The sequence below is a fragment of the Salmo salar genome, chromosome ssa22 (assembly GCF_905237065.1).
Source record: "Salmo salar chromosome ssa22, Ssal_v3.1, whole genome shotgun sequence".
NCBI classification, from domain to species: domain Eukaryota; kingdom Metazoa; phylum Chordata; class Actinopteri; order Salmoniformes; family Salmonidae; genus Salmo; species Salmo salar.
This window is the reverse complement of record NC_059463.1, coordinates 7,415,420-7,432,493: the sequence shown is the minus strand read 5'-3', so window position 1 is coordinate 7,432,493 and position 17,074 is coordinate 7,415,420. Positions and strand designations below refer to the sequence as shown.

The 17,074-nt window shown below is 41.0% G+C and overlaps 1 protein-coding gene across 6 annotated transcripts in view; it reads left to right on the top strand.

Moving 5' to 3' along the window:
- Positions 1-16,448, top strand: part of il17rd (interleukin 17 receptor D) — a 56,875-nt gene extending 40,427 nt beyond the window's left edge. Inside the window, exons 1-12 of one of the 6 annotated variants that reach the window (XM_045705191.1) lie at positions 6,525-6,639; positions 6,859-6,977; positions 7,220-7,340; positions 7,569-7,613; positions 7,881-8,032; positions 9,071-9,136; positions 9,297-9,351; positions 9,558-9,668; positions 11,547-11,731; positions 12,189-12,348; positions 12,594-13,490; positions 14,310-16,448. In XM_045705191.1, coding sequence (XP_045561147.1) covers positions 6,930-6,977; positions 7,220-7,340; positions 7,569-7,613; positions 7,881-8,032; positions 9,071-9,136; positions 9,297-9,351; positions 9,558-9,668; positions 11,547-11,731; positions 12,189-12,348; positions 12,594-13,490; positions 14,310-14,440 — 1,971 coding nt within the window. In that variant the 5' untranslated portion in view covers positions 6,525-6,639; positions 6,859-6,929 and the 3' untranslated portion in view covers positions 14,441-16,448. Of the gene's footprint in view, positions 1-6,524; positions 6,640-6,858; positions 6,978-7,219; positions 7,341-7,568; positions 7,614-7,880; positions 8,033-9,070; positions 9,137-9,296; positions 9,352-9,557; positions 9,669-11,546; positions 11,732-12,188; positions 12,349-12,593; positions 13,491-14,309 lie in introns of those variants that run through there. The other 5 variants (XM_045705188.1, XM_045705190.1, XM_045705189.1 and 2 more) reach the window with 5 other exon arrangements.
- Positions 16,449-17,074: the final 626 nt, after the last annotated feature.

The following is a 17,074-nucleotide window of genomic DNA, read 5'->3' as shown; positions in this document are numbered from 1 at the left end:
ATACTATTAAAAATATATTTCAAATGCTTAGCTGTGCTTGCTTGAGCTTGCCTGTTGCTATGAACCAATAGAGAAGTTCTAAAAGTGCAAATCCTGCCCACTTGGTACTCCAGAAAGGATAAAACAAACACTCAAATTATTTTAAATTTCAAATGGTCTTTGAACCAAGGTGTGGTCCTCTGCCAGGGCACAGCCTCTCTCTCCTGCCAGCTCAAATTATGGTCTCATAAAAACATGTTTGATACTATGCCCTTACCTCAAGCGTGTGTGAGTGTGACTAGCTAATGTGTGTGGACTCCTACTAACTTCACAAACAACATCCGCTTCATGATTAGGATTTACAGCATCTTAAAAGGTTTCCTCACAATATTTGTACTTTGGTCATGTTTGGCCATGTTTTTATAAATTGTTTTGGGCCCCAGTTAATATTGTTTCTTTGTGCTTTATGGAAGTTATCCTAGAAATTCAATTACAGTTGCTAACGGTAGAGGACATATTGTGACCTTGGATTTTATCTGACATGTTTGCTAAAAAAAAAGTGTTATTCACATAGTTGCAATATTTAGATGGTCCTTTACATGTGAGATACAGTGAGCTCCTAAAGTATTGGGCCAGTGACAGATTTTCTGTTGTTTTGGCTCTGTAATCCAGGACTTTTAATTTGAAATGATACAATGACTGAGGCTTAAGTGCAGCCTGTCAGCTTGCATTTTAGGGTATTTTCATTCATATCGGGTGAACTGTTTAGAAATTACAGCACTTTTTGTACATAGTCCCTCCATTTTAGGGGACCAAAGTATTGGGACAAATTTGATGTATATCACACAGTTGAAGTCGGAGGGTTACATACACTTAAGTTGGAGTCATTAAAACTCGTTTTTCAACCACTCCACAAATTTCTTGTTAACAAACTACAGTCTACTTTGAGCATGATACAATTCGATTCCATACGATTCCAACAATTGTTTACAGACAGATTTCTTCACTTATTCACTGTATCACAATTCCAGTGGGTCAGAAGTTTACATACACCAATTTGACTGTGCCTTGAAATTAACCTCTCTGGGAAACGTCCCACCCTAGTCAACAGCCAGTGGAATCCCGTGGCGCGATATTCAAATACCTTAGAAATGCTATTACTTCAATTTCTCAAACATATGACTATTTTACACCATTTTAAAGACAAGACTCTCGTTAATCTAACCACACTGTCCGATTTCAAAAAGGCTTTACAACGAAAGCAAAACATTAGATTATGTCAGCAGAGTACCCAGCCAGAAATAATCAGACACCCATTTTTCAAGCTAGCATATAATGTCACAAAAACCAAAACCACAGCCAAATGCAGCACTAACCTTTGATGATCTTCATCAGATGACACTCCTAGGACATTATGTTATACAATACATGCATGTTTTGTTCAATCAAGTTCATATTTATATCAAAAAACAGCTTTTTACATTAGCATGTGACTAGCATTCCCACCGAACACTTCCGGTGAATTTACTAAATTACTCACGATAAACGTTCACAAAAAACATAATTATTTTAAGAATTATAGATACAGAACTCCTTTATGCAATCGCGGTGTTTTTTTAAAAATAGCTTTTCGGTGAAAGCACATTTTGCAATATTCTGAGTAGATAGCCCGGCCATCACAGGCTAGCTATTTTGACACCCACCAAGTTTGGTACTCACCAAACTCAGATTTACTATAAGAAAAATTGGATTACCTTTGCTGTTCTTCGTCAGAATGCACTCCCAGGACTTCTACTTCAATAACAAATGTTGGTTTGGTTCCAAATAATCCATAGTTATATCCAAATAGCGGCATTTTGTTCGTGCGTTCAAGACACTATCCCGAAGGGTGACACGCCGGCGCATATCGTGACAAAAAATGTCAAAATATTCCATTACCGTACTTCGAAGCATGTCAAACGCTGTTTTTTTCTCGTAAAATAGTGATAATATTCCGACAGAGTCGTTGTTTTCGTTCAAAGACTGAAAAAGTAACATGGACTCTTCACGTGCACGCGCGCACCCGTCTCATTGTTCTCAGATCGACCACTTACCAAAAGCCCTACTGTTTTTCAGCCAGTAACTGCAGTCATCATCATTCAACGTTCTGGCGCCTTCTGAGAGCCTATGGGAGCCTTAGAAAGTGTCACGTTACAGCAGAGATCCTCTGTTTTGGAAAGAGATGACAAAGAAGGCCAAGAAATGGTCAGAGAGGGCGCTTCCTGTTTGGAATCTTCTCAGGTTTTGGCCTGCCATATGAGTTCTGTTATACTCAGACACCATTCAAACAGTTTTAGAAACTTTAGGGTGTTTTCTATCCAAATCAAACAATTATATGCATATTCTAGTTACTGGGCAGGAGTAGTAACCAGATTAAATCGGGTACGTTTTTTTATCCGGCCGTGCAAATACTGCCCCCTATCCCCAACAGGTTAAACAGCTTGGAAAATTATGTCTTTAGAAGCTTCTGGTACGCTAATTGACATCATTTAAGTCAATTGGAGGTGTACCTGTGGATGTATTTCAAGGCCTACCTTCAAACTCAGTGCCTCTTTGCTTGACATCATGGGAAAATCAAAAGAAATCATCCAAGACCTCCGAAAATGTTTTGTAGACCTCCACAAGTCTGGTTCATCCATGGGAGCAATAGTACGCAAGTATAAACACAATGGGACCATGCAGCCGTCATATCGCTCAGGAAGGAGACGTGTTCTGTCTCCTAGAGATGAACGTATTTTGGTGTGAAAAGTGTAAATCAATCCCAACAACAAAGGACCTTGTGAAGATGCTGGAGAACACAGGTACAAAAGTATCTATATCCACAGTAAAACGGGTCTTATATCGACATAACCTGAAAGGCCGCTCAGCAAGGAAGAAGCCACTGCTCCAAACCGACATAAAAAAGCCAAACTACGGTTTGCACCTGGACATGGGGACAAAGATCGTACTTTTTGGAGAAATGTCCTCTGGTCTGATGAAACAAAAATAGAACTGTTTGGTCATAATGACCATTGTTATGTTTGAAGGAAAAAGGGGAAGGATTGCAAGCCAAAGAACACCATCCCAACCGTGAAACACGGGTGGTGGCAGCATCATGTTGTGGGGGTGCTTTGCTGCAGGAAGGACTGGTGCACTTCACAAAATAGATGGCATCATGAGGTAGGAAAATTATCTGGATATATTGAAGCAACATCTCACGACGTCAGTCAGAAAGTTGATGCTTGGTCGCAAATGGGTCTCCCAAATGGACATTGACCCCAAGCATACTTCCAAAGTAGTGGCAAAATGGCTTAAGGACAACAAAGCCAAGGTGTTGGAGTGGCCATCACAAAGCCCTGACCTCAATCCTATAGAAAAGGTGTGGGCAGAACTGAAAAAGTGTGTGTGTGTGTGTGTGCAAGGAGGCCTACAAACCTGACTGTTACACCAGCTCTTTCAGGAGGAATGGGCCAAAATTCACCCCAAAATTGTGGGAAGCTTGTGGAAGGCTACCTGAAACGTTTGACCCAAGTTAAACAATTTAAAGGCAAGGCTACCAAATACCAATTGAGTGTATGTGGACTTCTGACCCACTGGGAATGTGACGAAAGAAATAAAAGATGAAGTCATTCTCTCTAATATTTCATTTCCTTGACATTTCACATTCTTAATATAAAGTGGTGGTCCTAAAACAGGGAATTTCTACTTGGATTAAATGTCAGGAATTGTGAAAAACTGAGTGTAAATGTATTTGGCTAAGGTGTATGTAAACGTCTGACTTCTACTGTATGTTAAAGTAGTCATAGGTTTAGTATTTGGTCCCATATTCATCAAGCTTGAACCCAGATTATTTTGTGCCCAAAATAATTGAATGGTAAATAATGTATTGTGTCATTTGAGTCACTTTTATTGTATATAAGAATATGATATGTTGCTATACACTTCGACATTAGTGTGGATGCTACCATTATTATGGAAAGTACGGAATGAATCACACATCACCCCCCGTAATCAAAACTTGTTCCTACTTTAATACACATATAAGTGAATTTTCCCAATACTTTTGGTCACCTACTGTTGGCGGTACTATTTACAAAAATGTCTATACGGTTCTCTCGATGTGGATGAAAATGCCCTCAAATTAAAGCTGACCGTCTGCACTTTAACCTCCATAATCATTTCAAATCCAAAGTGCTGGCACACAGAGCCAAAACAACAACACAAATGTAATTGTCCCAATACTTTTGGTACTCAATGCATGTCAGATTTTCTTTTAAAGTAAATTTATGATAAAAAAAGGGAAAATATGAAAGTTCTATCTGTGCAAACACCTTTTTAACTTGGTGCTATTAGATTAAATCCAATCACACAATGCTTGGTTGTCAGTCAAAAATAATTGCATGTAAGGTGATCTACGTATTGAGTCATGAAAGAGGAAGACAAAACTACAGTGCATTCAGAAAGTATTCAGACCCCTTCCCTTTTTCCACATTTTGTTATGTTACAGCCTTATTCTAAAATGGCTTAAATACATGTTTTCCATCATCAATCTACACACAATACCCCATAATGACAAAGCGAGAACAGAGAATGCAAACTGAAATAGCTTATTTACATTTGTATTCAGACTCTTTGCTATGAGACTCAATTGAGCTCAGGTGCATCCTGTTTCCATTGATCATCCTTGAGATGTTTCTACAACTTGATTGGAGTCCACCTGTGGTAAATTCAATTGATTGGACGTGATTTGGAAAGGCACAGACGTGTCTATATAAGGTCCCACAGTTGACAGTGCATGTCAGAGCAAAAACCAAGCCATGAGGTCGAAGGAATTGTCCGTAGAGCTTCGAGACAAGATTGTGTCAAGGCACAGATCTAGGAAAGGGTACCAAAATGTTTCTGCAGCGTTGAAGGTCCCAAAGAACACAGTGGCTTCCATCATTCTTAAATGGAAGAAGTTTGGAACCACCAAGACTCTTCCTAGAGCTGGCCGCCTGGCCAAACTGCGCAATCAGTGGAGAAGGGCCTTGGTCAGGGAGGAGACCAAGAACCCCATGGTCAATCTGACAGCGCTCCAGAGTTCCTCTGTGGAGATGGGAGAACCTTCCAGAAGGACAACCACCTCTGCAGCACTCCACCAATCAGGCCTTTATGGTAGAGTGGGCAGACGAAAGCCACTCCTCAGTAAAAGGTTACATGACAGCCCGCTTGGAGTTTGCCAAAAGGTACCTAAAGGACACTCCAGACTATGAGAAACAAGATTCTCTGGTCTGATGAAACCAAGATTGAACTCTTTGGCTTAAATGCCAAGCGACACGTCTGGAGGAAACCTGGAACTATCCCTACGGTGAAGCATGGTGGTGGCGTTATCATGCTGTGGGGATGTTTTTCAGTGGCAGGGACTGGGAGACTAGTCAGGACCGAGGGAAAGATGAATGGAGCAAAGTACAGAGAGATTCTTGATGGAAATCTGCTCAGGACCTCCGACTGGGGCGAAGGTTCACCTTCCAATAGCACAACGACCCTAAGCACACAGCCAAGACAACGCAGAAGTGGCTTCGGGACAAGTCTCTGAATGTCCTTGAGTCACCCAGCCAGAGCCCAGACTTGAACTGATCGAGCATCTCTGGAGAGACTTGAAAATAGCTGTGTAGCGACTCTCCCCATCCAACCTGACAGAGCTTGAGAGGATCTGCAGAGGAGAATGGGAGAAACTCCCCAATTACAGGTGTGCCAAGATTGTAGCGCCATACCCAAGAAGACTCGGGCTGTAATCGCTGCCAAATGTGCTTCAACAAAGTACTGTGTACTCTGAATACTTATATAAATGTGATTTTTCTACATTTCTAAAAACCTGTTTTTACTTTGTCATTATGGGTTATTGTGTGTAGCTTGATGACAATTTAAACGATTTAATCAATTTTAGAATAAGGCTGTAATGTAACCAAATGTGAAAAAAGTGAAGGGGTCTGAATACTTTCCGAATGCACTGTAACTTTTGTCCCTGTTCTCGCCTAGTAAGCTATAGGCCTACTAAAATGCATTTTTGCTTTTATTGGAATAAACACCATAATATGAATCAAATGAATTAAGCTAAAATATCAGAAATACTTAAGTAATAATGGCCAGAATCGGCTTCTTTTCATAAATGATGTGTGCAAAGAAGCAAGCACCAAGACAGAAAAAAAAAAACACGTGAAAGCTTAATTACATAACGGACTGTTAGTGGGACTATAGCCATATCAACAAGAGAATGGAACGGGAATTGAATGAGTCACATTTCAATTGAAATGACCGATTGTCGGCCTTTGACCATACAAATATTTTATATAATATTCAGCCCATATTTCTATTTTTGAAGGACTTGTATTAACAGATGTTTTAGGTACAGTGAGCTATAGGCCTACATAGGCAAGTGTAAAATGCATTTTGTTATAGAAACACAAATTCATTAATATTATGGAAACACCGTAATATTCATCAATCCAGCTAAAATATCAGAAATAAATCTTAAAGGCCAGGATCATCTTTCTTTTTGTCAAGGGAAGGGAATACATAATCTAACTGCTGCGGACAAATGATGTAGTAGATCGAGTAGATGTGCTCAACGATTCCCTCTGGTGGTTTGAACAAGCATTAACGGTAAGCACGTAAAGTACCACAGCATACCGCACGCTATACTGCTGTATAACTCAACTTTTAATTGAGGAACTTCTGTATGTGTTACGTTGAGGATAGTGTCATGGGTGTGTTAGTGATGTTATGCTGTCATCTGACATGGGTGCATTTTTTTGTCACTGATTGAACGTCCATATTTCTATTCAGGTATTGAACGTGTGTATTGTGTGTTATTCTGTTCAGGTATTGAGCATGTGAAGGGCTTCAGAGTATACCTAGAGGACAAGAACCCAGAGGGCAAACAGTGTCAGCACATGATCCTCAAAGACCCACGACCACTCAACTTCTCCTACAAGACTGTGGTAAGTCACACCGTAGACTCAGCTAACAGTTGTTTTTCTTCTTCCATGCACCTGGAAGTAAGGTGTGCGAATGAGCTTAGCTCAAGTCTTACCAAGTTATGTGTTTGGGTGCCGTAGCCGTTCAAAGAATTGATGACCGAAACGCATCCATTTTTGACGGCTGATCATACATCGAAGCAATACTTAATTTGTGAGTGCTGGCTGACTTTTACCCTGAAGTATGCGCTGTTATTCCCTGACAGAAGATGAGCTCACAGCCCTTCCCTGGCCTGGCCTTTGAGACAGATTACATGGTCCGTGTTGTTCCCTTCCCCACCGTCATGAACGACAGCTTCTTCCCCCCATCCTTCCTGCGCACAAACTGTAAGTGGAATGCAGCTCAAACTGCAGGCCCTAGTTGTAGGCTAGAACTAGAGCTCAGAGTTAAGTCACTACCACCAACTTGGAATATCAATACAGCCAGGACAGGAGTTTTTCTTAACCTGATCGGGAGGAAAACTCTTGGCCCTATTGATAGCGTTGTAGCTAACAATAATTGTAATAGTATTATAACTGTTGTTGAAGACTCCTGTTGTCTTTGTTTGTTTTCAGCCTGCGAAGTTCTACTGGGCCCAGACAACCTGGTCTGCAAACCATGTAAGTTATCAAGTTTCCCATATCTGTTTGCTAATACTGTAATTACTCTCGTAACAGCATTGTGTTAACATGTACTATATTGTGTAACATAGTAATATTATATCCTAATTGTATAGTAATTGAGTTGTGTCCGCTACTGTTTATTGAAATAATGTTATGAAAGAATTATGATTTATGGATGAAACCACCAGAAATTCCTATAATGCTCATATACATCAATTAATCTCTTTCTGTCTCTGTGTGTCTTTGTCTGGTGGTTGTGACCAGTCTGGAAGCCCAAGACTCTCAACATCTCCCAGCTGGGCTCCAAACTTCATGTTGTCTTCGACCACGCCCCCTCCACCTTTGGCTTCACCATCTACTACCTGTACTATAAACTACGACAGGAGGGACCATTCAGACTTAAACGCTGCAAACCGGTAAGAGCATGATTACATTATGATTTGGCCACATCGTTTTTACTGGTAAGGTGTCGCTAAGAGTGCTGATCTGCCCCAAAGTCCGTATAATCTCATTCATTAATATCTAATAGGTAAAGGTGAAATCCGAGATAAGCACTCCCACTCTGAGACATTTTTGTAATATGGACCCTGAGCTGCTTCTAATGTGTTTCCCAGACATTGAGGAGGGTGTAGTACGGTTATGGTATGTTGACGTGTCTTGTCCTCGGCCTCTTTCTACCGGGCCCCTACCGTCTGGGACTCTCTCTGACATCCTGTAACCTCCTGGGACACATCATAGGCTATCCTACTTTCACAGTCAGTCAGTGATAATCAGAATCACTCTGAGGTAGACCACGGTTTAAATAGTATTTAAATCATTTCAATACTTGACCTGTGCTTGTTTAGGTTTACCTGTTGAAATTGAACCATTAGAAAAGTCAAGGTGCAAACCCTGTCCATCTGGCTGGCAAAAGCAAATCACATTTGAAAGGACGTGTTTGATCAGACCCACTGAGTTACTGAAGATATTCCCAGCAGAACATAACATCATTATTCAGGGCTGGTGGAGAGGAGTCTCCTCTCTCTCACTCTCTCTCTCGCTCTCATTCTCTCTCTCGCTCTCACACATGTTGCCAGAACAGACAGCACTTTGTATCCAGGATGCATTGTTTCAGCTGTGGAGAGAAAGAGAAAAATCATATCTCCCCTGTTCCTCTTACTGTCAGTCAAGTCTTCTAGCTGCCCTGCCCTACTTGTTCTGTCTTCGAACAATGATAAAAGCCAAAGCCCTCCTAGCTAGCTGTAGCTCTCATTCAGGTCCCCTCTCTCTCACATACTGTGTTTAGAAACAGGACCTACTTAGGTCATCAACAATATGATTGGTTAAGAGGTGAAAAAATGAACAATTATGATGTCAGTATTCCAAACCCTCAGTCAGACTCCTCAGCTCTGGACATTGTATCACTACAGAAACAGCACAATAATAATGCACCATTTTACTCTATTTTTGCAAAGGAGTTTCATCTGCCCATAACAACATGCGTTCTTCAAGATGTGATACCAGGAACCTATGCGATTGAGGTAAAGAATGATTCTCATGGCGCTGGTTAAAAGTAGTGCACTATAGGGAATAATAAGGTGCTATTGTGGACGCACCACTGACATAAACCATGAAGAAACCCACTGAAGCCATCTCAGCTGACGCATATATTTCCTTCCATATACATCTTTTGTCCTTCAGCTGAGAGATGACACCAACACTACCAGAAGACAGGCCCAGTACCACGTAAGCCAAGGTGAGCTGCCTGCTACTAGCTAACATCAGTCTTGCCTCTGGACTGACACCCTCTTACTAAACTCACATTACATAAGCCTGGATGACTGGGGAGTTGTCCAAGTCTTCCCGGGTGTTTTTGTTCACTTTGCTGAGTAAAAGCACATTTAGAGTTCATTGGAAATGTATTTGCTTGTTATTTAAATGTCTTTCTGTTGTCCGTCTCAGTCCACTCCCCGTGGGCAGGGCCTATCAGAGCCATGGCCATCACTGTCCCGCTAGTCATCATGTCTGCCTTCGCTACACTCTTCACTGTAATGTGCCGGAAGAAACAACAAGGTACTTTTCGTTATTCATAATAATAAAACATTTCACGTTCAGGGCTTTATTTGCAGGTGGTATTAAGCCAGTGCAATTGTCAAATGCAATTTTTGACCTGTTAAAAGCTGTCACTCTTCTATTTTCAAACCCTAGCACCAGGATTGGTAATTTAGCAGTCTTGTCTTAGCAGTCACTTGTGCTGAGGTGGGGATGGGTGGCAATATCTGAGGTGTGTCGTTAAAAACATGCGCCAAAGTGCCAATTTCAGTATTCGCTGGTAGGGATATTTAAGACCAACCAAAATCTGGTCTTAGCGGTAACGCGGTTGGTTATGGTGTGGATTTTGACAACGGAAGCGCAGCCTATCCAGCCATGACGTACAGTGCCCATATACACATGGAACAAGAGAGATGTGCATTTTGTGCCCATAAACCTCGTATTTAGAAACATAAGAAACTAATGTTTTTTCCCTCGTTTTGTTTTGATTATAAAGCATAGCCTCTCCTCTCAATGAAGTCAGTTTTTTTGTTTTTGTCATGCCCACTACATTCGCCAAGTAGTCAAGACTATCGATAAAGGGTTTGGCTTGAGACTGCTTTGGAATAATTCTTAATCACCAAGCTTTTATTAAAAGATGAAGTTTGGCAGCTGCAAAACAGTGAACAGACATCCCCTTTTTGTCGGCTATTACATTATTTTAGCCAGCTCCTGTTATTATTTTGGATGTATGTTAAAGAAATTAAAATAATTAGGCTATATGCCCATCATGGAAGGAGAGATGAGATAATCTGGTATTTATATTTTCCTGTAACAATTGCTTGTTTTCCATTTCGTTTGATTAAAAAAAACAAGCAGTTAGTAGGCTACTATAACAAAAGATGGATCAACAGCAATCCGTCAGGTGTCTCTTATCCTTAACAACAATCCTTATCCAAGTAGCCTATCCATAAAAGCTTTCTAAATGGTCAAGTTGTATGGCTTTTGCCAACACGCTTTTGCATTTATTCACATAGGACTACCTGCAGTGCGTACTCCAATTCGGCAAGGATCCATCCCATTTCCGAAGAGCGCCTCCTTGTTCCGTTACCAACGATGTGCTCCTTCAAACATAGGACTGACATTTGTTTATAGCCTATAACGCCATCTCAGTTGTAGGCCCAGGCTACAGTATCTCTTGCCTATTAAGAACGTTACGTGCCTCACACATACAATAGAATTTACGGGAACCTAGTATTTTTATTTGAGGAGATTCCTAAAGGCCTATACTCGTTGAAGCCAATTACAACAATGTTGACTGTCAACACTGGATTTACATTTTTTGTTTTTTTTTTACTGTTGCTATCACTCGTTACTGTAGCCTGTGCTATTTAATAAACTGTAGTAGCCTTATCAACCCACAATGGACTAGGATGAGAATACTCCGTCCCCCCCGGGCGATTGAAGTTGATGACAATGCAAATACCGTCAATAACCTACAGAACTGGAGACGAATGCATGCAGTATTAAGCCATGAAACGCCTTGATTGGCCAAGCCCTCGTCACACCTACAACTTGTTTATTCATCAAACCCAGCCATTTCGCACCACCGCCAGCTATTGTGCTCATAATAACGGCTGTTAAAATAGCAACAAAAACCAATGTGACACACCCCCGAACCCATAATGATTCTTACCGCCAGCACTTAGATTTACCAATGACTTAGGTTTGTAAAAAAAAAAGTCCCTCAGTCTACATTCTGTCTGTTTACTGAATCTACCTTTAAAAAAATCTGTATCCAACATTTACAAACATTAGTAGACGTTTAGTACAATAGGCCAATGCATTTCCCTTCACCTTTCTTCATTGTCTTCATATTGTATTAATACTGTATATTGTGTTGTAACTTGATTTGTGCAGAGAATATCTACTCCCATCTGGATGAGGAGAGCTCTGAGTCATCGTCTCACACCACAGCTCTGAATGCAGACAGACCCTGGCCCCGGACTAAGGTGTTTGTCTGCTACTCCACTAAGGACTGCCCCAAACACCTCACAGTCATACAGAGCTTCGCCTTCTTCCTCCAGGACTTCTGTGGCTGTGAGGTAGGCACTAAACTTCCAAAATAATGCTCCTTCAAGCACACAACTTTGTAGCTAGGTTATAGCTCCTTAGTTTAGCTCTAATGGTTGGCTCAGGCCAGAGAATTGAATGTGATGGGGTTGGAAATGGAAATCAGGAGTGTGTGTTTTGTGCCACCTGCTGGTGGATCCCATGCAGTGTGTGACTTCATAGTTGAATTAGTAGTAGCTGCATATTTTATAGGAACGGCTCAGTAATAGTCTCGTCCACCAGCCCGACGTGATGCGTTTAGCTCAGTAAATACTCAAAAATAGTTTACTATTCTGTAATATTAATCAATAATAGTAACGATGATGATGATAATATACCATCGGAATCTGACTACGTCTCTCTCTGGTTGTTAGTCCTGGAGGTGATATTATAGTTTAACCTCGCCTCATTCCATTCCCCTGTTCCTATTTTTTTTTTTTTTTATTCCAGGTGACTCTGGACCTGTGGGAGCACCTGCAGATCTGTAAGGAGGGCCAGATGTCCTGGCTGAGTCGGCAGATTGATGAGGCTCACTACATCATCACTGTCTGCTCCAAGGGCCTCAAGTACTATATAGAGAAGAGCAGCAGGGGGGAATCACCAGCCAGAGGTGATTTCATATATCTTTTGGGGGGATGATTGTTTGATTTAATTTGTTTGACAAATGAAAACCAAAAGTGTCCAAAACATTGTCCGACCTCTACTGAATTAACAACGGCAGTTACACCAGGTGTCCTTTTGGTTATGTTCAGTTGAATAAATACATATACAGCCAGTACATGCATTTTAACAAACTATCAAGAATAAACGCAATAAAGTCACTGACTTACTATATGTCCATTGTTCCTTTTGGTGGAGGAGGTGGAGGAGCAGCAGCAGCAGCAGCAGCAAACGGATCAGAGCTCTTCATCGTCGCAGTGGCCATGATTGCGGAGAAGCTCTGTGAGGCGCGCCAGAAAGACCAGGACCTGTCTCGCTTCATGGCCGTCTACTTCGACTACTCCCACGAGAGCGACGTCCCGACCATGCTGAGCCTCGCTCCCAAGTTCAAGCTCATGGATCAGCTCCCTCAGATGTTCGGCCGCCTCCACTCCCGCCAGCTCAGTTTACCGGAATGCGAGCCGCAGCCGCTCAACATCAGCAAGAGGAACTACTTCCGGAGCAAGTCAGGGCGGTCTCTATACGTGGCCATCTGCAACATGCACCAGCACATCTCGTTGGAGCCAGATTGGTTCGAGAGGCAGGTGAAACCCGCTCCACCGGCACCGTCTCTGAAGCAGCGTGACAGTGCCGGAGCGTCATTGTCATCATCGTCGCCTCACATGGAGAAGTTTGACTCTGGGCTGGCGCTCAACGAGGTTCTATTTAAGTTGCCATCAGAAAGCGAGGGTACTCTGAAGAGGAACGTGCTGCTCACGTCTCTCCCTTCCAGCCTGGCCCACTGTTCCCTGGACAGACCCGGAGGACCTGGCAACAGCCTCTCCAGCTCCAGCTTTTCTCAGGGGGAATCTGGGGTCATGTCGGGGGCCTCGTCTGGTTTGGGTCCTCTGGGTCTGGGGTCTCTGAGGCCTGTCGTCCCTCCCCAGGCTGGAGATGGGTCAGCCAGTCCCCCAGAAATGCCCCGAGACTCTGGGATCTATGATTTGTCAGTGCCCTCTTCTGAGCTGTCCATCCCCCTCATGGAGGGCCTGTCACCTGATCAGGCTGACTTCTCCTCCCTGGCCGACAGCGAATCATCTTCTTCCGGACTGGGTAAGAGACCAATGATGTTTTATGTCTAAAAATGCCTACAATTATGCATGACATTTTCACTTGCAAAATAGTAAGTGGTCATGAACCATAAGTCAAATTGAGAATGAGTCAGATTTAAAGCCCTATTCCTAAAATTATGCTATATGACATTTTCACATTTAAGTACAAAAGGACTAATAATGAACCATGAGTCAGATTTAAGAATGAATCATCGGAGATTATCTCATTCTGAGATGATTCAGTCAGATGAGTCAGTGACATCATTTCAGACATATACGGACATCATACCAGAAATATTTCTTAATCCACTCCTCACTCATTTCCACCACTGATTGTTTCTATTCCACCATTAGTACCATTTAGGGTTGCAAAACTACTGTTAATTTACCAAAGTTACCAGAATCTTATGTAATTTTGGTAATTAACAGGTAATCTATGGTAACTCCGGTCATTTATACTTGAATAACTTCAACAACAACAAAAATGTTTGTCCAAATCGTCCACGAGTTTCTAGCGGATAGACCAAATGGTTCAAGAGAAAATTGCCTAATTAAAAAGGCATCTAATCAACAATGGCATTTTCAATTAAGTCTGCAACTCTTCCAACTATTGACTGCCACCAGTTTGGCACCAAAACATTTAAAACAAAGACATATTGATGTAATAAAATAAATAGTGTGTAAAAACAATGTAAAGGATATTTTATGGTGAAACCCTCATATTAAACACCAATGTTATTCACTAGTGAAGTCCTGTGTGTTTGTTGTGCCTCTGAAATTTGTTGAATATCTCTTCATTGTGTGCGTCTGTTATCTCCAGGTGATGAGGAGCCCCCTGCTGTCAGCTCTCTGCACGGCATAGTGCAGTCCATCTGTAAAGCTGAGCTACACAGCCACCACCATCTACAGCAGTCTGAAGGACTGGGACTCGTTCCTGTTCCTCCCTTGTAGTGAACTTAACAACATTACATTACCTGGACATGCATGGTCTGTTCATAAGGAATCATTGGATCCAAGCCCAGTGACCAAGCCCATGGATTCTAGTGATGTCATCTGCTTCAGAATCTCTGTGGACTGTGGGCTGATAAAACACGGAGGAATGATGACAAAGTTTTAGAACGCCGAGGGTGATGTCACTGTTTTGTGAACCTTCTAAGTAGCGGTTGTGTGACTGTGAAGGCAAGGCATTATTTAACCAAATGGTTGTATGTTGTTTTGCAGTGCTCTCCTGTAATTGTTAGTGGTGTAAAGATGTTTAATTCAGACTACACCAGATCTGCCCTTTAAAACACCCCACCCCATATCAGGTCACCAGTTCATCAAATGGCCGACATCAATGTTTCTCAACCTTGGTCCTCTGGTGCATCGAAGAGGTGACACATTTTTGTTCTAGCCCAGCGCAGAAACACATGCTTCAACTCCTCTACTGATAATCAACTCGACTTCAACGATGTCGTTTGTTAAATACTGGGACAATTATGTTTTGAATGAAAGAGCATTTGTTTGTATGTTACTTTATTTTAATTTATTGTCAATTATGAAATATGAAATCACTTTTTAAAGTATTGTACACCAAGACAAGGATACAAGGTGCTGGAACTGGGTGTCAAAGCACTTTTTTACTTGTTAAAAAAAATAATATGTAATTCTCGCACCAATTTGGTTAACTAATAGAAAAGGTTTTGACAACTGTTGTGTAAGAGAGCAGATGGGTTGGGAGTACTCACACATTTCTATCATATTTTTCAAACCAGCAGTTATGAAAATGTTATATCGCACTCACAGTAATGGACAGGGGTTTGATTTTAGGAGCGTTCTCATGTTATAAACTAAATGCCTTTATTTGGAACTTGGGAAATATACTGTTATTCAACTCTTACAGAGCAAAAAGTAACCCCATCTTTGTGGGTCTACTCCAGTGTACGTTCTAACAATGTTTTTCAGTGCCAGTCATTTTGACAACACTTTGTTTTTGGAAATAATCCGTTTTATTCCAGTTTTGTATAGTTTTTAGATCCTTTTTTTTCCCCTATGTTTTTATATATACACTTTGTACTGTTTTATAGTACTCTAATGTAGGAATAAGCAAAAAATGAAATTGTAAGTCTCGGACAACCAAGTCAAGGAGACGAGATTTAGAAGGATGGCTCGGCGAGACAAAACCATTTTCCTGCTCAGTGTGTAACTAAACATGTCATTGCAAGAACACAATCTGTAATATTTACACCCTTTACATGGCAACATGGATGTATATTTGATATCTGTCCAATTGAAGCAGTATTTGAAGTGGCAATCCAATTGAGTGAGCAACTGATTTCACCAGTAGCACTGTGCCAAGTGCTACTGGTAGTTAAAGTACAATGTAACCTATTGCATGTTTTAGTAACTGTCAAATGTGGTGTAATAATTGGTTGGGATAGAAATATTCCCCCCACACACATTTATTTTCACCCAACCCCTACATTTAAGTCACGTTAGTTTGCCTATTGTAAACATGGCTTGCATTAGGACTGACAGTCCATCAGCACTGCTCAAGTTCAGTAGCAATATGGAACGTTTATCCATTATTAATCTACATTTTTTTTTAGATTATGTAGATTACCATCCCACGGTGAATAGACTACTATTCAAAAGAGAAAATCACTGTAAAGAGGGTATTAGAAATCACACCAATGACTACACTTCCTATAGGCCTACTTGGTGCTGAGTAATGTAGTGTGTTACACTCTACACAACTAGAACATAATTACAGATCATTTGACTGCAAACCTTGCTTACATTTGTATACGATCACGTCTCTATTATGCGTGGGAATACTTCAACAGATTTCCAAAATTAAAATCTCTTGAAGCAGATGTCCAACAGTGAAAAATCTATAAAACAAACATGTTTTTATTTATTATGTTTTGCTCAGAAAACTTGGGGGTCCAAATAAAACTATCGGCCACCAGTTGGGGAACCCTGCTGTACTGTATTATCTCACTGTAAAGACCCCTTGGGTCTCTCTTACACACACACACAAGGTAAATCTAGTTCAATATTGGATATTCGGTTTTCTCTCGTCAACAGCAATTGAACCAAGCATTGCAATGACTATGAAAATGTTATATTCTGAATCAGGGTTGAATGGAGAACAATCCACAACTTAAAAACAAATATCAAAAAATGATTTATAAATAATACATTTTTGGATTTCAATCTTCAATAGCTCTTAAAGCGTGCCATGCCTATGAAAATTATATATTCTGAATTGGGAATTAAAATCATACTTTATAATTTAGCTAGGCATGTTGGCAAAAAATAAACGTTCAAATTATGCCCACCTGACCCAGATTGCAATTTATAATGGAACATTTTGGGATAAGTATTGTTGTTTACGCAATCCCAAAATGTTCCATTATAAATTGCAGTCTGGGTCAGGTGGGCATAATTTGTAAAGGTGTGGATGCAGGGCTGTGTTCCAAACAAAACAACTACACGTGTGCCTGGTCTAGTTCCTTGATGGCACAGCTACTGTAGGAGGATTCAAAAAGCATCTTTAAATTGAATACTTTTTAAAAAACGTTTATTTAACTAGGCTAGTCA